We start from the raw sequence: 16,969 nt of genomic DNA, 5'->3' as shown, positions 1-16,969 counted from the left end.
GTAAGACAGACAGACGTAACAAAACAGACTGCTTTCCACTTACGTATCCACACCACATCGTAAGAGACTCAGATCCCTTTATCTAGAAATGGCAAGTGCGTGACTTAAGCACCGTTCACACCAGTCTGGAGAGGCAAAGTATGTTGAAAGCGTGGAGCAAATCTATACAGTTCAAAAAGAAATTGCATGCGGTAATGGGCAGATATGTTTCACTAACTAAATTTTCAAAACCAAAAAGCCATGCGCCTTAACAGAACGAAACATGCACAGAAACCGATCAAAACAAAGCCACAATGCAGCAAGTAAGAGCAGAGAAACCTTGTTGGCTCAGTATAAGCCACATAGGGCAATAGTGAATACATTGTAAGCTGAGCCAAGTACTATGATAATGAGATCTTAAAAAATAAACCCAATGCAAGTGCAAACTTTGGGATGATGATTCTAGAAGGTTCTAGGATGTGTTCCTCTATGCTGGTCGCTGAAAGTGCTTGGTTAGTGTTATTGTAAACAACTTTTTCCTTGCGAATACAGATTCTTAGTATATGGTGTTTCAAACATAACCACATCATCTTTCACTCAACTTTCAATAGAATGACTTTACAATCGACTTTAGTGCTGCTTTATTCTGAAGATTTAAACATAAATTATGGGATTTAACGTGCCGCAGCAAGACATGGGCTTTATGATACTGTAGTGGATGGTTCCATAATAATTTGTCACCTGGGGTTCTTTACACGCACATAGATGTAAGTGCTACACGAACGCTTTTTCTTCTTTTTTTGCAACTGCCCCCATCAGAATAAGGCCTCAAAAGCCGGATATCAAACCCTGCTCGGCAGGAGGCCACGATAGCAACTGGGCCATCTAGGCGGTAGCCTTAATAGAACATTCCTTTATTTTAAAAAAGAATTCACACTTTGCATTGAAAGTAACTGAATATATATACCTAGGCCGAGGGCAGAAGCCTGAGGAGAGGAACAACTAACGAGCTCAAGACAGCAATACTAATCAGATGACGAAGCAAGTACCAAGTGCCCCCCAATGACATGGCACTCAAACCAAACCTACACAATCAGCTGACAAACACGTCCACATGCAAAAAAAAAAAAAAATATATATATATATATATATATATATATAATAAAGAGAGCAGCAGCTGTCAGGTGACCATGCTACTAAGATTACATAAAAGCTGAAGGATTCGACACGAAAGCAACACTGACAAAAAAGAAAGCAGACTCCACAAGGTGCAAGACACAGCAAAGTGATGAGAGAAGAAAACAGCATGCATATGTTGCTGGTGGCTACTAACCAAAGTTATTATTCATAATGTCGTCTGCCGTAGCAGCAGTGCAAAGGCACACACAATGGCATCAGGGATGGCAAAACAACACACAGCTCTGTTTGCAACAGCGCTAGACTTCACTTCGTACTTAGCAGGCAACAAGGCGGAAGCTATACAAGCTGTGCGGTAGTCATACAAATTTTGTCACTGCACAATTTGCCGTGCATTGGGCGAGTATAATGTAAGGATTCCTTTCGTTCAATCCTATTTGGTTATCACCCGCCACTCACGAATGGCCAATCCTGCTGATAACGTGGATGCAGCTGTGCTCGGACCGCTGATGTATCACGGAAGGAAAAAAGAATCAGAACTGTTATATTATACAGGCCCTATATTTTTATCCACACCATCTACAGAGTAAGGTTTTTCACATGTTACTAGAATGCATGTAGTCAATCTTACGTGAAATTGCATACTGTCTGTACAGTAGCGCACTGGCAAAGGGAACATGGTAGTTTAAAGAAGGCGTCTATTCTGCAGTAGATGCCTTGCACTTGGTGGCACTGGCACCTTTCTACACCCCTGTGCAGTGCATCGACCTTAGCTTCATCTAACACTTGCAGCCACAGTGCTAGAAAAGTGAGAGCAACACAAGAGTGTTCCCTTCAACAGTAGGCCTCACCGTACACCTTTTTCTCCTAGCATGTGAAGCCCCAACTTGGACACAAATGCAGATTAGTGCTTGCTGCAAATGGTGCAATCGGATCGTAATGGTTGATTAGACACAGACCTGCACTGCCTTCTGTGCAACGATTTCTTCATACGTTGAGATGATAATGTGTAAGCTTACTGTTACACTGAATTGTGCAATGCATTCCAATTTCTCGCTCTCACGAGCGACGTTCTGTTCTTCGGTCACAAACTCGGGCAGAGCGAGAAGTTGCTCTAGCATCTGCTGCATTGCCTGCTACGTACCCATAGCATCAGATAGGACGGTCGCACTATGAAACGACCACTTCTGGGGATGCTGTCTTTAGCGCACAACGACCGACGATGAAACAGTGCAACTTTGGTTAGCACTTCTGTGTAATCAGGGTCACACTCGTTTGCTAGGCAGATGTTACTGCAACAGTCATTCGATGTTTTTATTCATTTTCCCCCCCATTGGGAGCCATGGAAGTCCGACAACATCAAACCGATGACAAGGTTCATCAGGGGATTGGCAAGATCCACAAAAAAAAACAGCTGTGCAGGTTGAAATCTGAACAGGTGTGCAACTCTACACCATTTAGACAGCTCAGGCATAGAAGCTTCGGAAAGATGTGGCAATAAAAACATCAGTACCACTGAATGCCCTAAACCGCCAGCTAAAGTGAAAACTGTCAAAATTGATCATTCCAGAAAATTAAAGATAGACCCCCAAGATTCCCTGTAACGACAAACTGCAAGCATTTTTTTTTTCATAGTACCCCAAATGCAATTTCGCTACCTTGAAAGAACAAGGCTTCAACAATATGGTGTCTAAGGCTAATTGGTTGACATTCACGTAGATTTTTTAATTGCCATTACAGCTTTAATGTTCTAACCCTACCATCTTTGTAGCTACACTTCAAAAAAGCTTTAACATGAATGTGAGGCTTTATTTACAACCTGCTTATCCACTACACAACCCATGTTAGTAATACAATCTCATTGCTATTTAAGAACCAGGTACACTACTAACACAACCAGTCTTATGCAAGTGGTGTTTGCGATTGGTTATTGCAGTTGCTTTCACCTCGTAACACCAATCGCTCTCATGTTTGGCAGGTGCGTGAATGCCGGCTAATCGGTAAACCCACGAGCAGTTAAGAGAAATTTTGTAAACCTCAAGTTTACAAGTTAATGCTAGCAAAAGGCTGGCATCGGGCACCCTAACAGTAACACAAAATTGCAGAAGTAATAGATATTGTGCATGAACATGTAAAAACAGATACAAAATATGAAGCAGCATGATTAACTGGTAGCAAACGTCAGTGAGAGATCACCAGTGAATATGGCATTTGCAAGGTCATGTTTCACTATAGGAGAGGATGCCCTTGGGAAATTATGCAAGTCGGTATTCAATGCCACAGTAAAATGTATCTCCAATTCTGAATCGCCAAGATGTCAGTTAAGGTTTGTCCGATGTACTCACCGACAGGCATGATGCGCGATTGAACCAGTAGTCAAGTCACACCTCGACTACTTTTTTAGCTTTAACTTTTCTCACCTGCGACCTACATAGGCTTACTTACAAGTTTGGAAATGGGAAATCCTGGTGAGAAAAAGATCTTGCAATATGGGCAACACACAAAGCGTGATGCGTCTACTAACCACGGTGCGTCAGTGGTTCTTGGTCAAGCAGTGAAGCGTCTCACTGTGCTGCCTTCTGTTTCATTCAGCTTTCACCATAGAATTAAAGTGACAACTTTTGACTTGGCCTCTAATTACATGCTCAATGCTATTAAACGTGAAAGGTAATAACTTAATAGGGGTGTCACACAGCGTACTTTTGATCGCGATCAATCCCCCGATACAGATCGTATTTCTCGGTCATTATTGGCTCTCTTGCGCAAGCTGCGCGAGGGAGCCAATCGCAGTCAAGAATTTCGGGCGTCATCACGATCATATGTGGTCGTGTGACACCGGTACAAGAGAAAAGTTTGCGCAAATTTCTTACCCAGGAATTTTTATCTTGTAATACCATGTGTTTATCAATTCCCAAGTAGAACAAACACCTGCCCATTACTGAATATACTGAACATGCGAAGTTTTGACCGCTTTTATAAAACTGAAAGATCTACATTTTATATATTTTTTTTAGTTCATGTTCTGTACCTCCTTTATTTCGCTGTAAAATGTTCCCAAGCACTCACCTCTATTTGAAACAAATCATGAAAAAAATTATTCGCACACAAAATCTTGCCGGCAAAGCAATCAAAAGTGGGAACAAGGACACCGACCTTTGACTGAACTAGAGTAAGATGAACCAGTTAAGTTTCGTTAACATTAATGCCTGGAATGCACCGAGCACCATTAATAATGGTAGCAAAGGTCTAATGATCAATTGGCTATGCCACGATGTGACACAAAAGCATCTTAAGTAGAGTTTTTTTACAGAGCTGACAGCAAGACACAAACTATACTTTGGAAGTTTCATCACTGCTTGATTAATTAACCAGGCAGAAATCAACTTTCGTTAAGATGTCGAGCTTGCAAAGAAGGCAGACAGCAACTCAAACAAGCCAAGACATGCCAATTCAACGTGCGCAACTTTGGGAAGCACGGTCAAGAGTTTGACGACAGTACATGTGGTCAGATAGCACGTTACAACAGGTGAACAGTTTAGGCAAGTGACCATTCCTCATCTACAGTTAATTGCGAAGAAATCCCATTTCCAAACCTGTATAAGGGTTACTTCATTGTAATGCCCTGTGAACACGGAACCTGCAAGGGGTTCCATAACGTCGGCTAATTCTTGACGTGGTCAGTGACCCCAGTTTTTCACTTTTCAGGAGGCATATTCACAGCTAAACCCAACTGCACAATGTGACGCAATCAAATCACTGCGTTTCTGCTCGGATTTACTTCAGAGTCTCCCCACCTCGTTAAAATAAACATCGCAACAAGCAACCTCCCGTAATATCTCTGCAATGTGTTTGCTGCACCACTTCAAGATATACCTTTCTACAATCAGGCAACTCGCAATAATGCTCCTGAACACACCAAAACCACAGCTTGCAAATACTTTGAGCAATGCATAGAAAATTTTACTCCTCGTAGCAACCTTCACGACATTGCTCTATGTATCGTACATGTCATTTCTACGACCAGACGAGGAGGAATCGTGACAACCAGCTGGGCAACATCACTTTCCTAGTCCAAGGTACGGTTTGTTTATCTTGGAGCTCTGCCTCGAGGAGTTCGAAGAGAACGGGGAACACAGGACGGAATGGTTTCGCAAACGATTACGTGCGCTCTACATGCAACGTCACGGTTCTTACCCATGTGTGGCATGGTGTATGGCGGTAACATGGGCGGCATGCCCGGCATTCCGGGCATGCCTAGAGGCGGTCTATGGGGTGGGAAAGCCATGTCTTCCCGAAGTACTAGTCGGTACTCCTGCAAAATAAAAACAGATCACATAAGTTGGTATGGTAAGCCGCTACGCCATGTAAAAGGCGCGTTCATGATCGGTTACGTGAAAACGACGCACAGCCAAACATCTCAAATGCGAGTGCTTATAAACGCGCCTAGCTGGGTCAATCGAGGCGATTCCAGCGGAGACACAAGGTGAGAATTCTCGCGAAATTAAAAAAAAAAAAAAAGCAAACTGTGCAAACTGTTGGAACAACGCTTACGGTAGGTTCAACCTTTCACAGACTTGAGCTCCGCCGCAAACTGCAGAGACAAAATAGAAAACTCGGTGCTGCTGGAAATGCCGGCCAACATCGATTCGGGTACGCGAGGCAGGCGCAAAGAAAACAAGTGCGGCAGACGTCACACCGCAATTCCAAGGCTCGTCCACAACGCAACGTAATCACTTGCGATGGTTGCTTTGAAAGAAGCAGGCGTCGTGCGCGCCGAACCAGACGCTCGGCGAATCGAGAAACGTGCGTAAAAATTATCCTACCGGACCAAAACGCTGGGGCGGTTGGTTCATAACAGAAAAAACGGCCTAAGCACACGAAACATGCGAGCTAAGCCTTATCTAGGGCAGGCAAGCTGGCGGCGGAACTTCGCTAACTACACAGAATCCGGCGCGGCTTTGCCCTCCAGGTAACGTCATATCTTACCGTGGCTACAGTTTGGTGTCTGCCGGCTTATAAAGAAATTATCGCGTATAAAATACACGAATTAAACGACGACGTTAATTAGAGAAGCGCACAACACACGAATAGTTGTATGTAATGGACGAATGTTGTCCTCACGCATTACGTCGGTAGAGAAATGCTGGAGAAATAGTCTTATTGCATTGAGTTAGGATAACGGCAAGCGCCACCTTTGCGTGCCTAATGTTACTAAATTTTTTCTTAAAATTATGCTAAAATAAAAGTAAGCTACATCTCCCAAGAAATGTTTTAAAATTATTATACGCTAACGATTACATAGCCTTTAAGATTACGAGAAACGTATTTTTTTTTTCGATTTTCTGTTGCGCCTTGCCTCCAAGCAGCGCCGGCGGAAGCTGAAATTTGACGTCATAACACCCACGCGCGCGTGCGCGGCCATGGTCGGCTACAGTCGTCGCAGTTAGAGTGTACTAGAAGCTTCTAGTACACTCTATCGCAGTCTTTCCCATGGTCTTTCCAGTGGCGGCGATCCCTTGCAGCGCTTGTTCATCCCCGTCGGCGCTCCACGCGTTTGTCGCGGCGGAAGGAAATGCCCAGGCATTGCTGCGCCCGAGGCTGTTATAACAGCATTGTCGGTCGTGACACGCCATCGCACACGTTTCCCAAAGACGAGAAGATGCGTAAACTTTGGATACGTGCCTGTCAGCCATCACGCCCAGCCTGGAGACCTCTAACAAATGACTTCGTTTGCGCGGACCACTTCGTCGACGATGATTACGTGACCAGCCCGGCTGTGCTGAAAAGCCTCGGCATGCCGCTCAAAAGGCAACGCCTAAAGCCTGACGCTGTGCCCTCGGTCTTCTCACCAAAACGCAAGGCAGAGAGGATCAGCGGCGCGTTTGAAAAGAGGAGGCGAAAAGAGGTTGGTACTGTTCTCGTTCACTTGCAGCCTTCTTGTGCAGTTGCTGACGCCGACGGCATAAACTACTATTCAGTCATTCACGCATTGCTAAAGTACCCCGCAGCTGCCTCGCCTGCGTGCGCTCTTGAAAAAGCAATATGAGCTGGAACACGCGAACGCGTGTCAAAGAGCTCCAAAATCATATGGGCGTCTTGCGCTGGAGTTTGAGGTATAGTAGCGGCGCCTGGTGGCGGCGAAAAACGTCATCTGGGTAGTACCAGCTTGGATAGTATTGAGCCCTGGCTGTGGCGAAGCACGTTTCTAGCCCGCATTTTGCGTCGATTCGCACTTTTTTCTACCCTGTTTCGAGTGCGAAAAGGCTCGTCACTTCTCACAGACCATGGCGACCAGGCTGCGAGCTGGACTCTCCGTGAAGACATCGGCGACGCCGATCCGGACAGACCTAGCTCAGCCTCGAAAAAGCGTCACCGTCGTTACTGCTGCGTCGTGGGCTGCCATGAACAAGAAGGCCTGAATCCCAACATCAGATTCTACCGTTTTCCTTCAAGGCCTCATGAAGTGGAGCGTCGGGCGCGCTGGGTAAGCGAAATGGAGGACCGAAATAGCAGCAGGCATGGCTGGTGATTCTCGATTCGAGACCCGGCCACAGCGAAAATTAACAATTCGACCAGTGCGAAGTGGTGAAGTGACCAGGTGTGTGCAAATGACCACAAATGGTCGGGCTGATTCGGTGATAATTCACAACCCCACTACGAGCAGCACAGGTTAGAGAGTTGAATGTGCTCATCCTTGACCACAAGCCAGCACGTTGAGGCAGCACAGCAAGGTAGTATTGATTACAGCACATCGATGTTCGAGCGCTGTCATTAAAAGCTACATCAAGCGAACAGTGCACGAGCGCGCGCTGCAGCGCGATTCGTACGTACGTTACTGCGAGCTTATATGCATTGCATCAGTCATTTATCAATTGCTACACTACAGCGCAGGCATAACTACTTGTATAGCGGCATGCAGTCAACAAAGATTGCAGGAGACCCGCCATTTCGCGCCATGTTGAAAGACCGCTGCCGTCGCGGCGCGTACAATCGTGCACTCGAGCAGTTCGTACACCGCGGCATGCTGAAAGACCGCTGCCGTCGCGGCGCGTACCGTCGTGCGCTCGAGCAGTTCCGTACACATGTCTGCTTATCGCTGATGTGAATTCATTTATAGAAAGCATTTCCTCGCGTTTGTGCGCCTGAATCTAGCAGCGTGCAAACCTTACCTGAAGTTCAACTTCGCACGTGCGTGACTCGCTTGACTTGCGATTGACACCGCGCGAAAACTTCGCCGCTTATTTCTTGAACGGCGTACACGTATTCGGCGTTGCATGATTTCTTGCCATTACGCAGCATGCCAACCATGGAAAAATCTTCGGCGCCCGATATTCGCTGCAAGCCGTGGTACAACACAACCGAAAGTGGCGGGTCCATATTGTAAACGTGCTTCCCGAAGCAGACGACCGAGCTTGGTACTACCCAGTTTCGGATTGAGGGCGCTTTTTAGCACCATTTTTGCAGCGCCCCCTGGGCAACGCAAGAGCCCCATAGCACGATGTGGTTGGCGCTGCTGCAGCCGGGGAGGAAAGCCTGTTGCCACTCCCGCCTCGGTAGCATTGCTGCCAAACGGCAGCTGATTGCGTATCACCAGCCGCTAGCGATGGTAAGGCGGTTAAGGCACGCAGATTTTAATGCCTAATTTGCCGTGTGCTGGTCTCGGGGACGGAGAGAAGTGGCACGAAGCACAGTTGGTTGAAAAGCTTTATTGGGTGCTCGCCAAATGTAACAAAATTTGAATAAACATAAATACACAATTTACGTACCAGCCTCAGCTTGAGCCTTTTTGCGTGTTTATTTGGCTAATAACAGGTCATGGCTCCGCCAGCTTGAATGACGACTTCCATTCTTGCTGGCAATGACCTGTAGAGAGCCTCGATGGAGGCTGTGTCAGCTTGAATATGTTGCCACTCTCCTCATATGGTTTCCCACAGTTCATAAGCTGTCGCCAAGTTCAAGGAGAGCCTTCTCTGTATCTCCCACTTCCCCTTACCCCAGTGAGGAGTAGCAGGCTAGAGACACGCTCTCCAGGCCGACCTCTCCTCCCTTCTCTTCATTAAAATCTACTCTCTCTCAAGGAGAGCCTACAAAGGCTTGTCTTCATGCGTGCCCAAACATGTTCTATCATGTTCATGTCCGCACCACTCGAGGCACATTACATCTCGTCCATCTAACAGACGCGCTACCTACTTTGCTTTATGCACGGGAGACAAGTCCTGGTGGAATAAGTAGTACCCATCAGGGTGTGAACCGTTCAATACGTATAATATCATGTGCTCCAGCAATGTGAATAACATGCTGCACTTGTGGAATCTCCCAGAGATTCTTACAAGGGGGCCTAGGCCGTCATGCAAAATGGCCGCCCACACGTTTACTGACATGCGTCCACTTGCGGCCACCTCCTTGATGTTCTACGCACAGAAGCGTATATTCTGCATGCGCCACACTCTTTGCTGCTGGTCCCAGCGGCTACAGAAAGTTGATTCGTCGGAAAAGATTACGTATTTCCAATCCTCGACCCTCCAACTGCGGTGATCGAGATCGAACTTGAGACGAGCAGTCTTGTTGGCACATGTGAGCGGCGATGCGGCTTCGGAGCACTGCTTCCCTTAGTCTTCGCCGTACCGTGCTATCATTTACATGTGCCAGGTTGAGAGTACGGCGCACATCCTTCGCACTTTGAAATGGCTTCTCACTGATTACAGCAACAATTTGTAAATGTTCGTCTATCGACGTGGCGTGGGCTTGTCTTTTGTGCGGCGCATTTTAAATGCGTCCATCATTTCGTTATGCTTGGACTATCCTGTTGACAGTGTTCAACCGACAGCCTGTCAAGGTAGCAATGCTGCGCTGCGAGAAACCTTTTTTCGGCAGTTCAACAACTTCTTCCCGCTTATGCAAAGGCACTCGCGACATCATTAGGCACTGAAACAGATAGACCACACGCAGGGCAGCCGTCGTCTACTTTATAGACATTTTGCACGAAAAAAGTAATAAAAAATGCGTATCAAAGTTCAGCTGACCCCACCACAGATCACGGCAGACTACGTCACAGCCGATCCCTAAGTAGCTGCATAGCCTGATGGGTCATTGTAATATGTGCCTATGCGCGTTGATGTGAACTCGTATCACGCTTGCGGCCGCTGACATGCTATCAGTTGACGTTTTTACGAATACTAGAGAGGTGGGAGTGCCAGCACTTGGCAGAACTGCTGCGCCCTTTTCACTTTGTTTCCTGCAGCGGCCACTGCGAATAGCCTGACGTAGGGTTCGAGGCTATTGGCCACAAGTTCCAGCTCATATTGCTCACGATAGTACAGGGGAAACGACAAATCATTCTTGCACAAGTGTCTGGTGCAGAGTGAAATGTTCACGCTACGGTTTGCGAAAACGGCGATCACGCATTTGCGAAGCGTTCTGTATGAAAGGTTTAGTGTACCAGAAAGTCATTGTCTATGAGGAATTTGTTATTTTCTTTCCGCGCCTGAGAGCGTACTTCAAAATTGGGTTTTTTCTGTGTGCCAATGACACTGCGTCACATGTAGCTTTTCAGTGTGTTACACGACTGCGTAGTGGTGGTGGTGGTTACGTAGTTCTAGTCATTGCCAACTTCGCCATAAAGAGTGGTGAGCTCTTTCGCGTAAGTTCACCCGTGCAAATCAGCACGGTTGTCGGGAGAACATACATTCAAACACTCGAACCTCACGTACAGCTCGTTACGTTGTTGGTGGAGAGTCAGTTTTTTAGAGTACATTTCGATGTGTACTTTCTCCGCATTTGTTTAGTTGACCACAGTGGGGCAATAATCCATTCTTCATGCGTTTTCAGATGTGTATGTTTTGCAAGTAAGGGAGTAATTATCTATTAGCATCCACCGAAGCCTTATGGCTACAAAGGAAAGCTTCGCAGTTGAATAAAAATTAAATTTCGTCCCTGTACATTCTATATACGTTTATGCCAGTTTTTATGTTACCTCTCATATTCCATTATTGCAGATCATTGATCAAATATTGGAACGATCAACCACAGGAGAAGCCTGCCACAAAGAAGCTGTTCACATTCAAGGTACGCAGTGCGATGCTTGTGAAATACATACCCCTCCAATTGAGCAGGATCCATTTGAAGAAGTCACTCAAGCAGGTACATTTCATAATTCACCAATAACCAACTTATTTCAGATTTGTCAATGCAGCCTTTTATATAAAAAAATGCGATTTTCTTTTTGTGGGTGTACAAGAAAAAAAATGCATGTCAAAATCTTCAGCTAATGTTGATAAAATTTTATGCTTTGATGTGTGTTCATTAAATTCTTCTGTCAACTGTTTCCCTCTCTTTCAGTTTCCTGCGAACACAGTGCAGAAGCACCTACAAATAGCAGGCAAAACAGTGAGCATGAGGCACATCAAGAAAAATGCCCTGAAGCACTACACCAGCAATTTCCACCAGAACCTCATGCTGCCAATGAAAGACAAATTACACCAAAAGCACTTCAGGCTGATGCAGCCGTTCAGACATCATTAATCTGCAGAGACTGGGGTAGGTGTATCAGAGAAACCAATCTGCATCGTTTTGTTACTGCTCTTTTGTAACTAGCCTTGCTATGCATAGCATATATATGTAACAACAACCAGCATAAAATCTTTGCATTGGCATTACTGATCAAAGCACCTAAAGTTCTTTACTCTGCAATATCTGAGCAGGGTGAAGCATTGAGCCAGATGGTGCAGGTATGTCGTTTTCCACAGCACTAGAAACAACCCGAACACATACAAGCGCTCTTCCGCGTCTCTTCTTTTCTGTGCCCGTGTTGTTCCTGGCCTTTTGTTTTTGAAAATGACATATCCGAGCAGTTCTACTGTTACTGCTAAATTATATTTTGGCCTTATGCTATTTTCTAGGAACACAGGTCAACATCCAAGGGAAGTCCCGTAGTATTTCAACTAACTGCTTTATGCCACCGCGGTCTTCGACACGCTAGCCAGATTTGGCAGATGCATCTGAAGCGGAAATTGCTGACAATGAAAACAGGAATCGAAATGATCCTTCATTTGTCCTCTCCGATGTCAGTTTGGCTGAGTATGTATTAGACCATCCTGTAATATTGTGCATTGCTCATATAGATGTCTTTTCTTTTTCAGACACAGCACTGATCACACAGCCGTGCCTCTTTATGAAGAGAGGAAGTTCATTGTTTTCGAATCTAGTCTGGATGAACTGCTCTCGGTCTGCCCTCTGTGTTCACGTCCGTGTAGAGCAATTGATAAAAATATGAAAGGAACATTATTGCAGGTGACACGCTTGTGCATAAACCAGCATGTTTCTAAATGGGCAACACACCCAATAATTAATTGGTAGGCAGCTGGTAGCTTGCTTTTTTCAGCAGCAGTTTTTTTTTTTTAGGATGCGAAGCTTCGATGTTTTTTAGGGCACTCAGGAGGTGTGGGTGTCGCCTGCAGCAGTGACAAAACACACTTCAGAGTCCAAGATGCATTCCTCATTCCTGCAGTCGCCAAGGTACGTGGGCTCATCAAGCTGGTTAGGCCATGTAACCGACCTTACAGTGTGTGCATACAAATTCATGAGCAATACACGTTTACCACTTCAAGGTCTGGACACAACAACAAAATGTCCTTTTTGATGAAGCCATTGGCCGTCCACTCCCGGCTGCTGGAGATGGTAGGGCAGATTCCCCTGGACTTTCCGCCAAGTATGACACATGCTCTTTTCTGGACATAGAGCTGAACAAGGTCTTGCACATCGAAACTCCAGGTGTTCATTATTTTTGCATGAAAGAGCATGCGTATAGTAATATCTGCAAGCTTGCTTAGGAGGTAATGGTGGGCTAGTGGGTTGTGCACAATCTTCGAGAAACAATAGGCCAATTAAAAGTTGCATTGTTCATGACTACATACACGTGTGCTTGGTTTAATGTTGGTTATGTTGAATGTATGCACTGAAAGATGAGCAGGGTGATATCAGCAATTTTGATGACAGTAAAAGCAGCGGAAGAATTCTATACTGACCTGTACAGTGCCCAGGGCAGCCAAGCTATTTTCATTTGAAGTAGTGATGAACAGGATGCAGAGGCTCCTCCTATAACTAGTGATGAAGTTAGAAGGCCCTTGAAAGACATGACCAGGGGAAAAGCTGCCGGAGAAGATGCAATAACAGTCGATTTAATCAAAGATGGAGGATACATCATGCTTGAAAAGCTTGCGGCCCTTAATACACAATGCCTCACGACTTCAAGTGTACCAGAAAGCTAGAAGAACACCAACACTATACTCATCCATAAGAAGGGAGACGTTATAGAATTGCAAGAATTTTAGACCCATTAGCTTGCTTTCAGTATTGATAGCTTTCACGTGACGTCGCAGACCCAGCTTATCACCGTGCTGGTGCACCAGCATGGCGGCTACGACTAAGGTCAGTGCAAGCAATCTTACTGATAGCTTTCATGTGACATCATGCACCCAGCTTATCACCGTGCCGGTGCACCAGCATGGCAGCTTCGATGACGTCGGTGCAAGGCATCTATAAAATATTCACCAAGATAATTTCGAGTAGAATCGGGGCAACACTTCAGCCAACCAATAGAATATGCTAGCTTCAGGAAGGGATATATTACAATGGATCATATCCATGTCATCAATGAGTAGAGAAATCTGCAGAGTACAATCAACCTCTCTTTATGGCTTTCATGGACTATGAAAAAGCATTTGATTCAGTAGAGATACCAGCAGTCATAGGGGCACTGCAAAATCGAGAACTACAGGAGGCATACGTGAAAATCTTAGCAGATATCTACAAAGATTGCACAGCAACCTTGGTTCTCCACAAGAAAAGTAGAAAGATGCCTATCAAGAAAGGGGTCAGGCAAGGAGACACAATAATAAGACAATTACAGCTAATGATTGAGGACCTTTAACGAGAAAGTGTAAGAGTGGGGTTGAAGATTAACATGCAGAAGACAAAGATAATGTTAAGGAGCCTGGCAAGAGAACAAGAATTCAGGATCGCCAGTCGTCCTCCAGAGTCTGTAAAGGAATACGTTTATCTAGGTCAATTACTCACAGGGGACCCTGATCATGAGAAAGAAATTGACAGAAGAATAAAATTAGGTTGGAGTGCATACGGCAGGCGTTGCCAAATTCTGACTGGAAGCTTACCACTGTCGTCGAAAGGAAAAGTGTACAATCATTGCATTCTACCGGTACTAACTTATGGGGCAGAAACTTGGAGGTTAACAAAGAAGCTCGAGAACAAGCGAAGGACAGCACAAAGCGATGGAACGAAAAATGTTAGGCCTAACGTTAAGAGACAGGAAGAGAGTGGTGTGGATCAGCGAGCAAACTGGGATAACTGATATTCTAGTTTACATTAAACGGAAAAAATGGAGCTGGGCAGGCCATGTAATGCGTAGGATGGATAACGAATGGACCATTAGAGCTACAGAATGGATACTACGAGAAGGGAAGTGCAGTCGAGGACGGCAGAAAACTAGGTGGGGTGATGCAGTTAGGAAATTTGCAGGTGCAAGCTGGAATCTGCTAGCGCAAGACAGGGGTAATTGGAGATCACAGGGAGAGGCCTTCATTCTGCAGTGGACATAAATATAGGCTGATGATGATGATGATGTTGCAGTCAAATGAAACCAAGGGCAGCAACCTTATATGGAGTTAGAAGGCCTCAAGAGGACACTGCAAATTGTGTAGCTAATGGCCTCGCGATTTCAACTCTGGTGACTGACCGTCACTCAGATAAAGACATTTACATCAAAGGAGACCTGCATAGAGCGCAACTTTGATTGCTGGCACGTCGCCATGAGTGGGTTCTGCTTTATTATTTTTTTTATAAGCAGAAATACCAGTGCTTTAAACTGGTACTTGTCGAGAATTAGCGACATTTTGTCGAGAATTGTCGAGAATTATCGAAATTTTGTACAGTGGGCTCAAAAAGAAGCTGACAGCAGCAGCGGAGCTTAAATTTCAGGAGCTGGCTCCATGGATACCTGCTGTCGTCAGTCACCTGTATTGGTGCGCTCTCTCAAGCCGGGTGCAACCTGAGCTAATTCTAGCAAAGTGGCGCTCCCCTGTCCGTCATGTCGTCAACAATCACGTACATAATGAGATCCTTTATCGAAGGTGCGAGCATGAGCCATTGGCTAAGAAGTGGCTGGAAGAAAGTATGTGGGTGTTCAAATGTTTTTTTCTTTTCAGTATTCTTGCATTATTTCCAATGCGCTCCTTTAGCATCGCCAGCGCACCGAAAACTGACAGCCATCATCCTAAACAAGGTTTTGCTCAGACATTCCTCGACTATCCACGAGCGCGCAAGCATTTGCTGTTGAATGCTTTCATAGCACCATCACTCAGTTTGTTCTGAAAAATAATCATTTTGGGTATTCCAGCATGGTAGCAAGGTAAAACGTTTTGCGCCTAAGCTGTTTAGGTGGCCCGTTATGATGTCAACGGATATGGTTCTGTTTCCTTTCAGAACACGCCTTGCTGCACTCCCCTATAACGAAAATTGTGCAAGGCAGGAAGCAACCACTGACGGTGTGTGGGACAAATAGGTGGCTGGTGAAATAACCGAAGGCGAGAAAGGCTGCCGTTGTCGCACCAGTGAAAGAATCTTGCACATACGGTACTTAGTTTGCATGTTTTTGCACACACATTACCGTTTACTACGCTTTGTTGTTGCAGGCTGTGTGAACGACTTGCTAAGTGTGCTGTGGACCTGTGACGGAATGCGAGCTCCTACAGGAAGGCATTGGAGCATACAAGTATGAAAGTGCCTCCTCCACTTTCAAGCAACTTCGAACGTGCTGACAATGAAGCTCTTGTGGCAGCATATACAAGGCGCTTTAATATTTGACTAACGTAAGGCTACTTTCCTTTCATGTTGCATCTTGAATTGAAGCTTGATGTGCAACTTCGTATTTCCCTGTCTCTTGTTGCAGACAGCAATAGTTCACTGAACAAGACATGTCAATTTGGCAGGAAACTCTGGGTGTTTATTGAGGAGGAACTGCCATCACGCGTCCAGGTAGCCAGTGTAATGCCCTCCTGGTGTAGGAAACTCTATCCTGATCCTATGGACAGCACAGCTTGGTAGAACGACCCGGTTACCTTGACCAAGTCACCTGTACACTCGCCAAACAAACTGTCGATAGGCAGTGTATCGGTATTGGCTGCAAAAAATATGTATATATAATTAATACAAAAAACAATAAAATGGATTCAGTAATGCACTGCGTGTCTCTCTATTACATGCCATGCACTGTTCATTTGGTTGTGTCTAACAAATAAAACAAGCTCTCGATCCACTTCCCTTTGTCTTGTTCATGCCATGCACTAATAACGCAACATATGCAGCGAAACTGGGCTTCAGGATTTTTTTGGCCTAGTGCTGGATAAAAAGTGCTGATTTCTTATTGTACTTATTCAAGGTGCATTGTCCAAGGTGGTATGGGCTGTAATGCTTCAGCTTGAGATACTCCAGGTCGAGTATATGCCTGTTGAGGCAATACAGTTCAAGGAGCGGGTGCTTAGTAATGCATTCATAACTCTCAGCTGTGTTCACCACCTTTTGTTGCTCTGTGCAACAGACCCTCGCTCTTTCTGTCGGCATGTCGCCGCAGCGGTGACCACGGGCGCACCTGTTGAAAGAAGAGAAATTACCCTTTCATTGGCTGTGCAAGAACAGATATTCTCGGGTTGTGACAGGAATTGTTCACCCTGCGAATGCATGTGTTTGTCACAAAACAAAATTGTCATCTGCACACTTTTGCTGCGTCTGATATCGAATGAAAGCACATCAGCGCTCTTTTAATTGATAAATATATAATAAA

General features: G+C 45.3%; 3 protein-coding genes and 1 long non-coding RNA gene across 8 annotated transcripts in view; 3 read left to right on the top strand and 1 right to left on the bottom strand.

Annotated features, from left to right (window-relative positions):
• Nucleotides 1-6,255, bottom strand: part of LOC119457902 (RNA-binding protein 25) — a 47,460-nt gene extending 41,205 nt beyond the window's left edge. For all 4 annotated transcript variants that reach the window (XM_037719664.2, XM_037719667.2, XM_037719668.2 and 1 more), the window contains exons 1-2: nucleotides 6,103-6,255; nucleotides 5,311-5,428 (exon numbers count right to left, since the gene is read on the bottom strand). In XM_037719664.2, coding sequence (XP_037575592.1) covers nucleotides 5,311-5,401 — 91 coding nt within the window. In that variant the 5' untranslated portion in view covers nucleotides 5,402-5,428; nucleotides 6,103-6,255. The remainder of the gene's footprint in view (nucleotides 1-5,310; nucleotides 5,429-6,102) is intronic.
• Nucleotides 6,256-6,569: 314 nt separating this feature from the next.
• Nucleotides 6,570-12,488, top strand: LOC119457901 (uncharacterized). Its single transcript, XM_049670516.1, has 5 exons — nucleotides 6,570-7,021; nucleotides 11,112-11,256; nucleotides 11,455-11,652; nucleotides 12,015-12,192; nucleotides 12,255-12,488. The coding sequence occupies exons 1-4, from the start codon at nucleotides 6,689-6,691 to the stop codon at nucleotides 12,092-12,094; spliced, it is 756 nt and encodes a 251-aa protein (XP_049526473.1). The 5' UTR covers nucleotides 6,570-6,688; the 3' UTR covers nucleotides 12,095-12,192; nucleotides 12,255-12,488.
• LOC125947092 (uncharacterized) lies at nucleotides 12,153-13,663 on the top strand. Its single transcript, XM_049671430.1, has 4 exons — nucleotides 12,153-12,178; nucleotides 12,255-12,405; nucleotides 12,517-12,630; nucleotides 12,723-13,663. Exons 1-4 carry the CDS (start codon nucleotides 12,153-12,155, stop codon nucleotides 12,942-12,944), a joined length of 513 nt encoding a protein of 170 aa, XP_049527387.1. The 3' UTR covers nucleotides 12,945-13,663.
• Nucleotides 13,664-13,764: 101 nt separating this feature from the next.
• LOC119457900 (uncharacterized) lies at nucleotides 13,765-16,215 on the top strand. 2 transcript variants are annotated; one of them, XR_007468153.1, is made up of 3 exons: nucleotides 13,765-15,538; nucleotides 15,613-15,762; nucleotides 15,822-15,939. It is a non-coding gene; the product is annotated as an uncharacterized LOC119457900 (long non-coding RNA). The 2 variants fall into 2 exon arrangements; XR_005193383.2 differs by lacking the exon at nucleotides 13,765-15,538 and adding an exon at nucleotides 16,079-16,215 and having other exon boundaries at nucleotides 15,650-15,762; nucleotides 15,822-15,998.
• The last annotated feature ends 754 nt before the right edge of the window (nucleotides 16,216-16,969 follow it).

This window comes from Dermacentor silvarum, chromosome 7 (genome assembly GCF_013339745.2).
Source record: "Dermacentor silvarum isolate Dsil-2018 chromosome 7, BIME_Dsil_1.4, whole genome shotgun sequence".
Lineage (NCBI taxonomy): Eukaryota > Metazoa > Arthropoda > Arachnida > Ixodida > Ixodidae > Dermacentor > Dermacentor silvarum.
Note: the sequence above shows the minus strand (reverse complement) of the source record. Positions and strands in the feature narration are given on the sequence as shown.